General features: G+C 45.5%; 1 protein-coding gene across 1 annotated transcript in view; it reads right to left on the reverse strand.

The window, feature by feature from the left end:
* Positions 1 to 15,236, reverse strand: part of HCFC1 (host cell factor C1) — a 39,936-nt gene that overhangs the window by 14,499 nt on the left and 10,201 nt on the right. Inside the window, exons 2-18 of the mRNA XM_018560717.1 lie at positions 12,733 to 12,881; positions 12,478 to 12,638; positions 12,176 to 12,384; positions 10,547 to 10,631; positions 10,344 to 10,450; positions 10,079 to 10,258; positions 8,593 to 8,958; positions 8,373 to 8,524; positions 8,014 to 8,205; positions 7,227 to 7,451; positions 7,033 to 7,137; positions 6,432 to 6,651; positions 4,427 to 4,569; positions 4,197 to 4,335; positions 3,320 to 3,537; positions 1,137 to 2,538; positions 783 to 1,100 (exon numbers count right to left, since the gene is read on the reverse strand). Coding sequence (XP_018416219.1) covers positions 783 to 1,100; positions 1,137 to 2,538; positions 3,320 to 3,537; positions 4,197 to 4,335; positions 4,427 to 4,569; positions 6,432 to 6,651; positions 7,033 to 7,137; positions 7,227 to 7,451; positions 8,014 to 8,205; positions 8,373 to 8,524; positions 8,593 to 8,958; positions 10,079 to 10,258; positions 10,344 to 10,450; positions 10,547 to 10,631; positions 12,176 to 12,384; positions 12,478 to 12,638; positions 12,733 to 12,881 — 4,371 coding nt within the window. The remainder of the gene's footprint in view (positions 1 to 782; positions 1,101 to 1,136; positions 2,539 to 3,319; positions 3,538 to 4,196; positions 4,336 to 4,426; positions 4,570 to 6,431; positions 6,652 to 7,032; positions 7,138 to 7,226; positions 7,452 to 8,013; positions 8,206 to 8,372; positions 8,525 to 8,592; positions 8,959 to 10,078; positions 10,259 to 10,343; positions 10,451 to 10,546; positions 10,632 to 12,175; positions 12,385 to 12,477; positions 12,639 to 12,732; positions 12,882 to 15,236) is intronic.

The raw sequence follows: 15,236 nt of genomic DNA on the forward strand, positions 1-15,236 counted from the left end.
GGGGGGGGTGGCCCCTTCTTCGGGACGCAGAAGCGATCTGGCGACAGGTAAGTCGCCAGGATCGCTTCTGTTGTAAAGCCGACAGTCAGCTCTACAAGTTTAAACAGAGTCCCGGCGGCAAAAGTCGCCGGGAGTCTGTTTAAACAGCCCCGATGCTGGCGACGTACACTGTACGTCGTCAGTCACGAAGAGGTTAAGTAAAATCGTGTATCTTAAAAAGAAGGCATCAATGGAAAAAAAAGAAGAGGGATTATAAATAAATGGTAAGCCCTCTGAAAACTTAAGCTGGCCATGCACCTTAATCATCGTCTTGCAAGGGTTGTAAGGTAAATTTTAAAAATGTACGATCTGCCCATCTTGGACAGGCTATCATCACAAGCCCGCCACGCTGAAGGGAGGGCTTCCAATGATAGCAGCGCTGAGCGGGCAGTGTGCACTTGCGCACACCGGCCCGTGCGGAATTTGTCTTCCGACCACGCCAGCAACCTGCCGAAAATCTTAAGATTTTCGGCAGGTTTTCCAGCGTGCTAGGAAGACGCAAGTCGTGCGACCTTACAGTAGCAGAGGTCGCACGCTGCCCATACACCTGCCGATGATCGTACAATCGCGGGATCTCCCGCTATTATTGTACGATAATCGGCACCTTTAGACTTTTGTGCCTGAAAGTTTCCATTAGCTAGTTCTCCCTGCCTTAAGACCCGATCAATGTCATCTACCCAAAACCGAGATACAAGGCAAACCAATGGGTAGAAAACAAAATACCATGTGTAAGCAATCCTCACCTTGATTATCCCCCATGTTGGCTGTGACGGTGGTTGATGTTTGGGTAGTTCCAGTTTCATGCGTTTCACAAGGTGGGTTTGAACAGACTTGTTGTGCAGGAGCTTGATTACCCCCAAGGTTGGATGTAGATGTGGTTGCTGTATTGGTAGTAGTTGTATCGTGGGTTTCACAAGGTGGGTTTGAACAGACTTGTTGTGCAGGAGCTTGATTACCCCCAAGGTTGGATGTAGATGTGGTTGCTGTATTGGTAGTAGTTGTATCGTGGGTTTCACACGGTGGGTTGGAACACACACGCTGTTCTAAAGGGCTCGGTGTCGATACCACTGTGGTGGATGTTGTAGCTGTCTGCAACGCTTCACCGGAGGCCTGCTGGGAACTTTCCCCTTGCTGCTCTCCAATACTTGAACTTGCTGTGGTTGCGGTGTTGGTTGTACCCGTTTCATGAGTCTCACAGGGTGGGTCAGAACTCAATGGATTTACAGCCTGAGTGCCTTCTGCAACAGTCATGGTGGTTCGGGTGGAGCTTGCTTGATGGGTCTCACAAGAGTCACCTTCAGATCTATGGTTATTCTCAGATGTACCGGAGTTGATATTGGACCTGGCTGTGGTTGCAGTTTGAGTAGTGCCAGTGATCATTGTTTCAGATGGAGATTTAGAGCTTACTTTCTGTGCTGATCCAGCAATGGATGGGTCACCTTTGCTAGATCCAGAACTATTTTCTACCTCTAAAAGGTTGGTGGAGCCAGAGCTATACTCTGTGTGTACAGACATGGTCGTTTTTGTAGAAATGGTTTGATGGGTCTCACATGGCGCATTGTTCAGTCTTGCAGTGGTTGGCGTGTGGGTATTGCTAGTTTCAGGTGTTTCGGATACAGGAGTAGAGGGCACCGGCGTAACATTGCCCTGCTGTTCTGTTGCCAGATTAGATGTTGCCACAGTTGGTGTGTTGGTGGTGGAAGTTTCGTGCATTTCGCAAGGTGGATTGCTGCACACCCGTACCTTTTCAGACTGCCCACTGGTAAAGCTGGCAGGCACAGACATAACTGTACACGTAGATACAGTCTGTAAAGTTTCACATGGTGGATTTTGTGGCCTTTGCAAGTTCTCATTTTGCTCATTGGCCAAGTTTCCTCTGGCTGTGGTGCATGTTGGCGTTGTGCCAGTATCGTGCGTCTCACATGGCGGATTAGAACATACTCCATTTCCAGCTTGCTCACTACCAATATTTGACATCGCGGTGGTTGATGTCTGTGTAGTTCCAGTTTCATGGGTCTCACACGGAGGGTTTGAACATATTCTCACTACTGTGCCAAGCTGCTCGCTGCTGATATTCGCCATTGCTGTGGTTGGTGTTTGTGTGGTTCCAGTTTCGTGAGTCTCACAGGGAGGATTGGAACAAACTCTGACCACACTACCGTTTGCCTGACCCAAGGCTGTGGTTACATAGGTTCCAGGTTCCTGGCCTTCACACACAAACTGAAGTGTTCCTCCAGGCTGCTGAACAAGATTCACAAGGGTGGTGGTGGCAGTATTTGTGGTTCCTGTCTCATGAGTCTCACAAGGAGGATTGGAACATACAAGGGTAACTGTGCCGGGAGGCTGATCTCCTTGGCCAGAATCTGCTATAGTAACAGTTGCTGTAGGCTGATCTGTAGTTGGTGAAGCCAAAATGGAGACAGGAAGGTCATGGACTGGCTGAGCTTCCACACCACTGGGAGTTGTGATTAATGTCACTTGGGTAGGCTGTGATATTGGCTAAGAAAAAAAAAGACAAAACCAATAATCTCAATTAGAAGCAAAGTACATGGCAAAAAACAAAAAAAACCTAATAGTACAATGCATTATATAAAAATAATGAGTGACCCCTGTAGGCTGATGAAGCTTACTACAGGCCATTGAAATTTGTCATTTTTCCAGATACTTAAAAAGAGAACTATGGGGAAAGCGTTTTCCCCCCATAGTTCTCTTTAGGGTCACGGGAGGACATATACTAACCTCCTCCTGACCCAAAGCTCAGTATATGGGGGGCTATTGGCCACCATATACTGAGAATGCCGCAGCCAGGACGGATCCTGACAATACTGTGGAGATCCACCCAGCTGCGTGAGTGACAGCTGGATCTGCAAGCGACGCTATGTGTTCGCACACTTCCTGATCGATAGAGCCGACGTGTGACAGTTTCTTTATCACGGGTCGGCTCTAACCATGAGGATGAGTGGAAATCACTCATATCAGTTCACCTTTAAAGGAAACAGCAAGATGGCCATAAGTCACATCTGATGGTCAATAGTAAAGCAGGCAGTACTGGGTAGCTGTGGTAACTTCACTGTCCCATCAATGTTGGGCATGTCCTGGACCAAACTCTGGTGATTACCTGCAGAGGCAGTCCAGGACCTGGTTATGCTGTCTGGTAGAGGAAGAGTGGCTGAACAGAATTACAAAATCAAATAAGGTGGTAAACATATATGTAATGTGCTTAGCTGCTTGTCTGGAGTAGGTGTAAACTATAGTTTGACAAATCAAATGCAACATTTACCTGCATAGTAATTGTGGGAGTGCTCAGTCCTGAAGCCGCAGTAAGTGAGGTTTGTGCGGCAGACATGGTAATGGCACCAGGATTGATCACCTGACTGGAGAGGGTGGCGATGGTACCCAAGGTATTAATTGGAGTTGCAAGTGAAGCTGTGTTGTGTACACCAGCTCCTGCCAGACTTGTGGAAACTGTTCCAGTGACTGTGCCAAGAGTGGTCATTCCTAAGTACAAAAGGAGAGGAAAAAAAAAAATACTTGGTAACCAACACACATTTACACAAAATTAAATTTTAGGGATTTCTGTTAGGACCAGTCATAGTGTATTCCAATATCGACAAACAGCTTTCAAATACACTTCCAAGCCACTATCTTTGAGTGCAAGCCAAGATCAACATGCATCAGATAGATTTGCTAGATGTAAATCAACTTACAAATACATGTAATGTTTTCATTAAAAGACGCCTTGCGTCTATAAATATTTTGCAAAATAGATACAAATTTTATATAGACACTTGCTCCACACATATGCAGGCTCCGCTTAATCCTATGCAGCACTGGCTGTGCTTCTACTGCTGCTACTCACAAGTCTGTGGGTCCGCTGACCAACAATGCACTGCCTATGAAGACAGTAGCTTAAAAGTAGATATTTGGTGGTACTAGCATTGTGACACCAAAGGCTCCGTTCTAATCTAAAGCAAACCCAGAAGGCAACAAGCTTCTAAAATGGTGACAACATAAAAAAAATTACATTAGAACCCTGCAATAACTCAAGCAAATCACAGACAGTCCAACAATTTGCAGTGTTATTGAAAACTGTTGTGAGGAATCTACACCCTACTGCCCTTATATTGTGTGATATGCATTTCGTATAAAGCACTTACCTGTGGTTCCTTTCACCACAAGAGTCGTTACTGTTGGTTTAACCGCAGAAACTGACACTGGAGTGACGAGTCTCATACCGCCCATGGGAACAGTTCTGAGAAATGTACCAGGCTGGCCAGGAGCACCCTTTAACAGCACCTATCAGAGGGCAAGATTAAAATAAAAATAGATAAAATAAAAAAGTCAATCTTAACAGTTAAGACACTTGTTGAGTAATGCACCTACATACCTGGGTTAAACCCTGCTGTCCATGGCCTGTAAGCTTGGGAACTGCAGTTATTATTTTGGCTGGTGTTCCTGTGCCTGAAGTTACCATTTTAGTTGTGAAGATCGTAATTGGTGACTTCATCCCTGCGGTACTTGTAACACCCGCTATAAGAAGCATAGAAGAACATCAATATATAATATACAATTATACATTTCTAATGCAACTGAATAAAGCTCTCACTGCACCCTACCAACCTCAATCTCAGATCTCCTTACTCCCATCCACCACCAAACTACTAGAACGTCTCATCTATAGCCGCCACCTCCGATAAAATGTCTGGACCCTACAGTCCAGCTTTTGCCCCGTACACTCCACTGAAACAGCCCTCCTAAAACTCAATGGCCACTACTCCTTTCTGCTGCTTTTGAGACTGTTGACCACCTGATCCTCCTCTACAAACTCCACTAGCTTGGCCTACAAGACTCTGCTCTCTCATGGTTCTCCTCTTACCTATCTAAGCGCTCCTTAAGGCCCCGTTCCCACTGCGTGATATGCAAATTGCGCGTTTGTCACGCGATTTGCATATTGCGCGACATCGTGAGATTTGCCGCGCGATGTCGCGTTCAAGCTTGCATTGAGCAAGCTTGAATCGCGGCTAAATCCGCTCCAAAAAGGGTCCTGCTGTAGCGACACACAACCCGCGACAGCAGGACCCTTTGCCCCATTGGAGTGCATTGGAGCGCGATAGCGCGGGAATTACCGCGCGATAAATCGCTCAATGTGAACGGGGTCTTAGTGTCACCTACAAACCTACATCCTCCCCTCCTCTTCCTCCTTCTGTAGGAGTCCCCCAAGGCTCTGTCCTCAGACCCCTTCTCTTCTCCAGCTACACCTCTTCTCTTGGTCAGTTAATCACCTCACATGTCTTCCAATACCCATCTCTATGCCAATGACACTCAAATCTTTCTACTCCACACCCCCCGTGTCCTTGTCACTAATCCACTGACATATCCGTCTGGATGTCACAACACTTCTTAAGACCCAACCTTTCAAAAAGTGAGCGTGATATTTCCTCCCGCCCGTGCACCTTCCCCCAACTTTTCCCTTGTGATTGATAACTATCCACCCCCCCATGCCAGGGTGCTAGGTGTCATCATTGACTCGGACCTCACCTTTCTTCCCCACATCCAATCCCTATCCAAATCTTGCCGCCTTCACCTTCGTAACATCTCAAAAATACGCCCCTTCCTCACCAATGAAACCACAAAGTGACTCATTCACTCCTTTGTTCTCTCTTGACTATTGCAACACCCTCCTCATTGGTCGACCTCTACACAGGCTCCTCCCTCTTTCAGTCTATCATGAATGCAGCTGCTAGACTCATTCATCTAACCAACCGCTCAGTGTCTGCAACCCCCCCTCTGTCGATCCCTGCACTGGCTTCCAATAACTCTCCCCATTCTTCGGAACTCTTTACCCCAACCTGTTCATCTATCTCCCACTCTGCTTTTAGGCAATCGCTTAAAAGGAGAACTATGGGGGCCAGTGCTTTTCCCCATAGTTCTCCTAAGGTAACGGGGAGGACACAAACTAGCGTCCTCCCGTCACCCAAAGCTCAGTATACCGCGAGCTACAGCCTTTAAGGGAACGGATCCCGACAATGCTGTCTGGATCCACCCAGCTGCAGGATTGACAGCAGGCTCTACCTATCCAGAGCTACTATTGTAAAGCGCTGCACAAACTGTTGGCGCAATATAAATCCTGTATAATAATAAAGATGCCCTGCAGAAAAAAATCCTTCATGACATCTTTATGAACTGATGATATCCCCCCACCCCAAGGATAAATACCGCACAAGGACTAAAGGAAATGAAGCCAAGTGACCTTTTCAGCAGCCATGAAATTGAACCCATTTGCTACTTCTATCATGGACAGTCAATCACTTTGTTCCTTGCCAACTAAGAAATTAATGTAAAGTGAAGTGTGTCCTGCTGAGCTAGAATTACAAGGAAACGTGATAGCATACCTGTGGCCCCTGCCTGAGTGATGATGGCTGACATAGGGATCGTTTTGATAATGGTGGTAGTCCCTGGCTTGGTGGTATTTGGAGATACACTGCTGATGCCCAGAATTGTAGGCTTGGTTCCCGTGCCTCCAGCCTGCGAGGTGGTGATTATAGTTGTGGGTTTACCATCTGCCGAGGTCACCAACTTTAATATTGTTCCGGCAGGAAGAGGTCCCTTGGTCTGCACATGGATGAAGGAAACAGATTACAATGAGGTCTAAATCCAAACCATGCAGGCTTACAATGAACACACAAAGTCTTATATTAACAAAGCATGAAAGGGAAACATTAAAACGGTACTGAAGGCAACAATTCACTGCAATTTCGTGCCACCATTAGAAAATGCTAGGTGCCTGGCAATGCCCAATAGTGTGTCAATAACCAATAAATTAATTTTAACCTTCTAAATGCACATACATTTGTCCCCAGGTCAGACTCTAGCATTGGCACCATGCCTGGACAAAGCAAATTGTATTTTCAGCAAGTTCAGTAACAGAAGCCTACACATCTCTGCCATTGGAATCAATCCTTTTCCCTAAATAAATGGATTCCCACCAATCACCTGTAGAATCTGTGTAAGGGGCCCCGATGAAGCCTGTCCTGTTATTGCAGATGTTTGCACTGGCTTGGTCTGGACGACAGACATCATTTTACCAATATTTGAAAGCTGAAAGAGAAAAGCAAACATTATATGAACAAGCAACGGCCAACAGCGATGAATTGCCGAGAACGCTAAAAGCCAGAGACCCAACCTACCAAAGTGCTGCCACCAGGGACCGAAATTGGGCTTTTCACCAAGGTGATGGTCTTTGTGACACCTCCAACTACTGTTGTTACAACCTGGGCTTGTTGGGCGACTGTCACAGTTCCAGATTTATGCACAGTGATAATAGGACGATTAGGTGTGTTGCCAGCAGACGACACTGAAGTTCCCACTTGCGCTGCAGCAGTTTTCAGCATGCGTGTGGCCGGGTTACTGACCTGTGAACAGAAAATATATGAAGCCAAGTCTGGATTTATTAATTCTGTAAGCACCTTATCTGTTCAAAAGACCATATACACAAACCCTAGGTGCAGGATTCCAAATAAACCAGGACATTTTATCAGGGATGCACCGATACCGAGTAAGATTACAAATGCTCCGATACTACCGGAAGTTCTGGTATCTGATATTTCCTCTGACCGGCAGTGCCGCAAGGGAACACGGAGCCAGCTTCCCAGCCCAATCAGGAAGCCGGGCCGGGGGAATGACCCGCCCCCATACTGACTGGCTGGGAAGCCAACATTCTGACCAATCATCATCGTGGCTGCCAAACAGCATGGAGCCGGCTTCCCAGCCAATCAGGAAGTTGGGCAGCAGGTAATGACCTGCCTCCCAGGGGAGCCGGCTCCATGCTACTGGAAGTACTGGTACTCGTTATTGGCGAGTATCACAATGTAAATATCGGTACTCATACTAGATACCGAAAAAACGGTTTCTGTGCATCCCTACATTTTACGTTCTGTAACATCACAAGCAAAAACTAAAAGTCTAGCTCCTTACCATTATTGGAGAAGTTGCCACTTTCATTGATGTAGGAAGAGTGGTAGCAGCGGATGACATTGCAACAGATTTCACCATAGTGGTTCCAGGGGGCATACTCAGTACTGTGGAGGAAGGAGGGATCTTCTGTGTAGCAGCAGCAGCTGCAGCAAGGGCAGCCATGCCACTCATTGGTTGACTGCTGCCAATAGCCTGCAAGGCAAATACCAATTTAATACACCTACTTAGAAAAAAAACTTTAACACACAGCAATCAGATTAGGAGGGAATCTATACATTTGTGTTGAGAACAGTTGTACTACAGAAAATACAGCAACACTGCTTGATGATAACTACTTTATGCCACAATGAAACACTTACAGTGCCTTGAGTGCTTTGGGTAGGCATTACCATGCGCACACCAGGAGGGAGAGAGGTAACTGTTAATGGAGCTTTTCCAATTTGTGTAGCAGGCCGAACGGTAACAAGCGGCGAGCCTACTGTGGACTGAGGTGCTTGAACTTTCAGGACAGCTAAAAGAAATTGGCACATTGTCAGAACCTGAACAAGGGTGAAGATAACAAAATAAAAAATATAAAACCAGCAGAAGACCTACGCTGAGGACGTGGAGCGGAAACTGCAATTGGACTCCCAGGGATCGTAGGCAAGACCTGTATAGTAGCTGTTGTTGGAGGTAAAGAAGCCGCCTGCGGAATTAGGGTGATGCCTGTGTGGGCAATAGGTTGGACTGCAGGAGCCGCTGCTGCAGGAGCCGGGCTCTTGGGCGGATTCACTGGCACAGACGGAACTGGATTGGCTGGCGACATGGCTGCAGCAGCAGCCGGTATATCATACTTCTGAAGCTGCAACAAATAACTGTCTGCAGTGGACACTGTTCCCCAGCTCACCTCCAGAGAATTGGTATTTGCTCGGACTAGTTGAACACGTGCAGGTGCAGGAGGTTTTTCTGTGAAAGAGGCAAAAGTAACAAGTTAAAGCTTGCAACCCAGGAAAAAAAAAAAAGAAGTCTTGAAAAGAGCACAATCTTATTACTCATGCCGGAGGCTGCAAAGACAGGCTTGGCCAATGGTTTCCCTTTATGGAGAGAATTATACATTGCAAATTCACCAACCAGCCACATATTTCATTTTGACTGCAGAAGAATTTGAAACTGAAGAAAAACTATTTACAGGAGGGAATCTGATTTCCTCTAAGTCAGCGGTTGTCAAGTTACCAGGCTTAAGGGGCCTCGCTGTGGCCATTGATTTCAAAGGGCTGTATATAATATTCAGTATCTAATGCTACAAACACCAAAACTACAAAAAGTAGAGTAAAAAAAAAACTGCGGATATGCTACAAATACTAGTAGCCATTTTATAATCTGAGGTGCCCTGCATCCCAAAAATGTAGGTTCTTTACAGGCTCCATTTTGGGATGGCAAAAGAAAATTGGGCAAGACATTTGACAATGCCAATAAATTTAGGGCCCAATCACACCATAAAGAGCGCGTTCCAGAGCGTTCAGCCTCCTTTTGGGGCGGGAGGAGACGTACTGAAGTCAACGCGTGGCATGAACTGAACGCGTGGCACATTCGTGCATGCGTTTGTCCAGTGCGATCTGCAAAAAGTAGTGCATGCAGCATTTTATGTAGATCGCCCTGGACCAGAACGCTGGCACGAATGTGCCATGCATTCTGGTGCCGGCGATCGCACTGCAGGCGTGGCTGCAATGCACCATCACATCTCCTCCCGCCCCAAAACAAAGTGAGCCGGCCAGGTTGCATTCCAGAGGCCGAAAGCTCTGGAATGCACTCTTTATGGTGTGACTGGGCCCTCAGTGAATCTGTCCTGCTTCAGCACCTCCTTGGCATAAATAGTCAGCGATGTCCAACTCAAAGTTTCATACTTTTCTTCACTCGTATGCTCTTTATGAAAGGTAAAATGGTGGCATCTTATTCTCCAAGGAGATATGCTCTTTCTAGCTTGTCTAAAGACCCATAATCCTCCAGAAAATCTAATAAACCCAGCCAATGACAGGGCACAGAAGTCCATTTGACAGCATTCAACACCAGAGTCCACAACACCCACCTGTTTCCAGGTACCACAGGTCCTTGCAGCACACTTGGTTGTTCCAGGCTTTACGATAGCCATCACGGCCACTCCATATGTACAGACGTGTATTGATTGCCACAGCACAGTGGCCAGCACGAGCCCGTGGAATGTTATCTTCCAGGGTATCCATGACAATATGTTCCCATAACATGGTGTCTGCAATCAAAAGTAGATGAGTCACTGCACACATTTGGTATAAATAGGGCCACGGTGCCTAATCTTAGAGCAGCACACGACTTACCAAGGTTAAGACAAGCCAGGGTGTTTGTACATTTCCATTCCTTCTCGTGGGTGGCTACTTTAACATCGTCCATAACCAAAGGCACCCAGCCTCCAAAGACATACATTCTGAAATTAATAAAAAAAAAAATAGAATTAAAAAGACATTAAACAATTTTATGAAGGAGATCCGTGATGAAGGATGAAAGAAACACAAAGGCTTACTTGTTGCTTATGGTTGTGGCTGAGTGAAGACTTCGAGGAAGAGGTGCAACACCATTAAGACTCGGCTTACTCCAAGTCAGCGAGTCTAAAACAAAGAATATGGAAATGTCTTAAGATAAGTCTAATATCTACCAGAAATTAAATCATTGACGTGAGCTACAGGCACCAAGAGTCTGTTTAGAGTTTCTTTTGGAAAGCAGAATGAAATGTCCACAGACATTGCTGACTTCTATTTGAAAAGGGTTGCCTGGTGGTCTAAAGCCTGTGACACACTGCATGCAAAGCCGTGCAGAGCGAAGCAAAGCTGTCCGGCACGGAGCTTTGCGTGCAGTGTGTGAGCTCAGTGCAAGCAGATGATTGACTGCCCCTTCAGCCAATCGGCTCGTGCGTAACAACCAGCCAGGCGTTGCGGGTTTATACACGCAAGCCGATTGGCTGAAGATGAAATTTTTCATCTCGGCCTGCTCAGCTATGCGAGCTCTCGCAAGCGGACGTGCTGGAGAGAAAATTACATGACGCTACCTCGCGTGCAGTGCGTCACAGCCTTAATGGTGTCAATACACAGTCCCTGACATGAACCATGCAGACAAGGCACAATGTTTTTTGGTCCAAATTCACTTGAATGCTTCTGCCAAAAATCACATTAAAGCATTGAAAGCAGAGGCAGCCATCATATTCAAAATGTGGTTAGCAATAGTAGACCAAATGTTCATTTCAGTAATTTTTTTCCATTAAAATGCAGATCCTGGGGTAGTCATCCTGATATCACTAATGTGTCAGTGACCTAGACCAAGTGTGCATATCTGGAGTCTTGACATCACTGGTTGCATGCTTTGCTTGGTCCATTCCACTAATGCAAGTATATTGCACTCCTAACAAAATGGATTTTTAAAATAAAAACTTCATTCGAGATTAAGTGAGGGTGGGTTGGCGGTGACAGGCACCACAATGGAGTTAGAACCTTGGTTAAAATTGAAATCTATATGTCCGCTGGGTAAAACAACCCACACTTGCTGTCCTCCAGCGTTAACTGAGAAAGTATTGCAGCTGAAGTTACACTTTATAATACTTTAAAAAGTAGCCAGATGTAAAAATTAGCTCATATAGAGAGATGGGAGTGTAGGGGATGGCGTATGTAACCATGTTCCACCATAAATGTGGATGTAATGTGAAACATGGGCCAAAAGATGGACTGCACCTTTATGTTTTGGGTAGGGTAGGGATAAACCGTTTGTCAAGCTTTTACTGCTGGTCAGTTGTGGGGAAGATTCACCCCTCCATTTGACCAATATTCCCTACACAAAAAGTGAGAGGGAATCCAAGAATTTTAAGTCGTCACCAGAGCAGGTAAGGGAAATTCCTCTGAGCAGAATTCCTATCTTGGAAAGATTTCCTCCCACTTCCTGTTGCGTCTTCAGGACAGGAAGTGAACTCTCTCAAGGACACAGACAGCAAAAGAGTAACCTGAGGGTAGGGAAGGGCTATAACCCCTTTTTTTTTAATGCAGACCTCACACATGGAAAATTCTGGACAACACACATGACCGTTGTACCGACATTGTAAGTTCCCTTTTAATATGAATATTGACTCAAGTGAATCAATTTAATAGAAAAACTTCTAGCCTCTTACCTATATCTAAAATCCAGAGATCCCCAAGTCGGCATCCACTCATACCGCCATATATCACCAAGCGAGACTTCTTTGTATCTTTTTCTGTGTAAACGACAGCAGTGTGGGACTCCCGAGGTGGAGGCAATATACCGTATGTTATAGGTATGTCCCAAGCTACAACTCCGGAACCAGGACGCAACTCCAAGATGTAAAGGTCATTAAGGTACCTTAATAAAAGGAAGCATAATAAATATATTTATGTACATTGAGAAAAAGACTATAGTTCCTGGAACTAGAGGAGAACAAATGCTGTCATTTACCTTGGAATATTGTTCTTTGGGTCCTCACTGTCATTAGCCAACCCGCCAAAAAGGTAGCATTTGCTTCCGACCAATGAAAAGCTATGTCCTAGTCGGGGACAAGGAGGCGGACCATTTTTCGGTGCTTTGGCTTTCAACCTCTTCCATTCCCATCTGCTAGCCTGGATATGGATACAAAGCCATTGGTGGATTTAATGTTGCAACCTCATCAACAGAAATGATATGCAAAAAAACACAAAACATAAGTTGACATACCTGGAGCTCGTATAGATCATTGCTGTATTTGCCATATTCCACCATTCCTCCAAAGACAAGTAGCCGAGTCCCATCACAGACAAATCCATAAGCGGCACAACCAGGAGGAATGTCCCCTCTGACTGCTGGAATGAACCACTGGTTTGTAGCTGGAAGGAAGCAGATATAAGATTTCATTACAGTCAAGAATGTAAACCCATCTTAAAAAACACATTCAGGATGAACAGTCTCAATCTGTTGCTGGAGTTGTACATTCTAATTACACAGGATGCCAAATTCATCATAGTGACAACCCCTTGCTGGAAAGTGACCACCCCCTCCCCTCCGTATAGAGAAGTAAAGTGATTGGACTCCTATCGGATTTTTATTGCTGCATCCCTGCAGGGGAGATTCACCCTCTGTTTGCCCTAGTGATCCCTGAAACAGAAGATGATGGTGATGGGTATAGTTAATCATCTAACGGGGCAATTCCATTGGATTGTCACTTAGTAGATACTTCCTATTGCACTTTCGGGACAGGAAGTAAAGAAAATCTGCCTCATGTGAGCACAGATGGCACAAAGCCTGACAGGGGATTTTCCCTTTCCTTAATTGAGGCAAAAAAGTTTTGGACAATCTCTCTCTCCGATTCTACCCTCTTCCCAATATATTGAAGATGGGTCTGTCAGAGATGAATTTAATAACAAATACTGATATCTGACAATAAGGAAGGAGCCTGAAAGCTAGAAGCACGTAACAGTGATTACATAGCACTCCAACTTAAAGTGCTGTGATTTGTGTATATCACTGCTTAAGCGATTGGTCAGAGTTCATTGTACAAGTCACACATTGTCTTCAGTAGACAACTTCAATCATGCGATTTTGTTCTACAAATCGTGATAAATTGCAGCATTGCAGGTAGCAACCTTAGAACTATTTTAGAATATAACTTTGCACTTTTAAACAATTCTCTTAAAGCCAAAACACCAGAAAAATAAATAAAGCCAATTCACACATTGTGCCAGGTGTGTAAATCAGCATTACATTCATACCAAGGCCATGTGATTAACCTGCGGTAGGTGCATTGCTATTTATTCCAATGGCACCCCAAATGCACCTCCCAGCCGCAACACGGTCAAGCACATTGCAGACGGGAGGTGCTTTTGGGGTGCCATTCAAATAAATGGCAATGCATCTCCCTCCCCCACTGTTAACACTCAGTAGGTGCATTGTGCAGTACTGTGCAATAAGGGATGTGCCGAAAATTTTGGCCGCTGAAAATAGCACTTTTGGTCGAAATTGCAGTGCATCCTTGGTTTCTCTCCTCTCCGCGGGGCGCTGCTCTGTCATGCATCCAGCGGGGAGGAGAGAAACTGTCACAGGAGGCCGAGCGGTGCGGGGGAGGAGAGCACTGTGAGCTGCCGGCGTCTACAAATGCGGAATTACACCAGTCTTACCAGCATTTTAAAGGGCTCATGTACACTGATGGCTGAACCCGTGCAATGTAAATCCCTGTGCATCCCCCCTCACCCCACCACTATGCTAGTATACACCAGTATAAAAAAACACATGTAGACACAACAACAGTTTTTACTGCTGTGTCTGCACCCCTTCAAAAGCTGTCTCTGGTACAGGAAGTGGAGAAATCTCCCCCAAGGGGAGACCAATTAAGAATTTGAGCCTTTTGCAAGCTAAAAAGAAACCTCCTTTAATCTACAATAAGGTCTTTTGAATGGGGCTGGATTGAGTACAGAATATCAGGAGACTTTCTATGGGGTAACGGTTTGTGAATTCTAAACAGGACCATAAATGTTAAAAACTGACTGTACAGTCACCATCAAAACCACTACTATCTAGAACAGGGGTCTGCATAGTCACACGGCTACAACTACAGGCATACCCTCCAATTATTCCATTTTCTCATCATTGAATGGACCTCCGACACAAAACCAGAATTATCCCGCTGGTGTATATCCAATACAGACCATGCAAGGTATACTCCTGCACACAATTAAAGGGGAACTCCACTCGCATAGCTAAATCAGGGTGGACAAATAGGGAACTCTTGAGCCCGTCTAGACAATTCAGGGGTCAGCAGGATTGTTTTAGGGGTCAGCTCCATTGACAACTAAAGAGAACCAAGTTGGGCACCGGCTGTCATTTGTAAGAATTGGTTACATGGCACCATGGATTTGTCCAGCCCTGAGATAAATACATTAAAAAATATTTCACTTGGCAATAGACGAGTAATTCAGGCCACCTATACTTGCTTTACACCAGGGTCAGTATCAGGTCTTCTGCGGCCATGTGTTGATTTGATCGCATCCCCGCCATGTCAACCCTCTGTCAGAAGCGTTGACCTAACTGTATCAGAATTGACCTAACTGCATCATTTCATGGAACAGAAGAGATTGAAGGTTGTCGGCTACAATGGAATGGTCCAGATTTGGGGGATTTGACAATGTTAAACCTTGCATCAGTTTCTAAAAGCCAGGTAGCCAATGCTTTTTTTGGGGGGGGGGGGG

The sequence above is a fragment of the Nanorana parkeri genome, unplaced genomic scaffold (assembly GCF_000935625.1).
Source record: "Nanorana parkeri isolate BGI_ZX_2015 unplaced genomic scaffold, ASM93562v1 scaffold475, whole genome shotgun sequence".
Lineage (NCBI taxonomy): Eukaryota > Metazoa > Chordata > Amphibia > Anura > Dicroglossidae > Nanorana > Nanorana parkeri.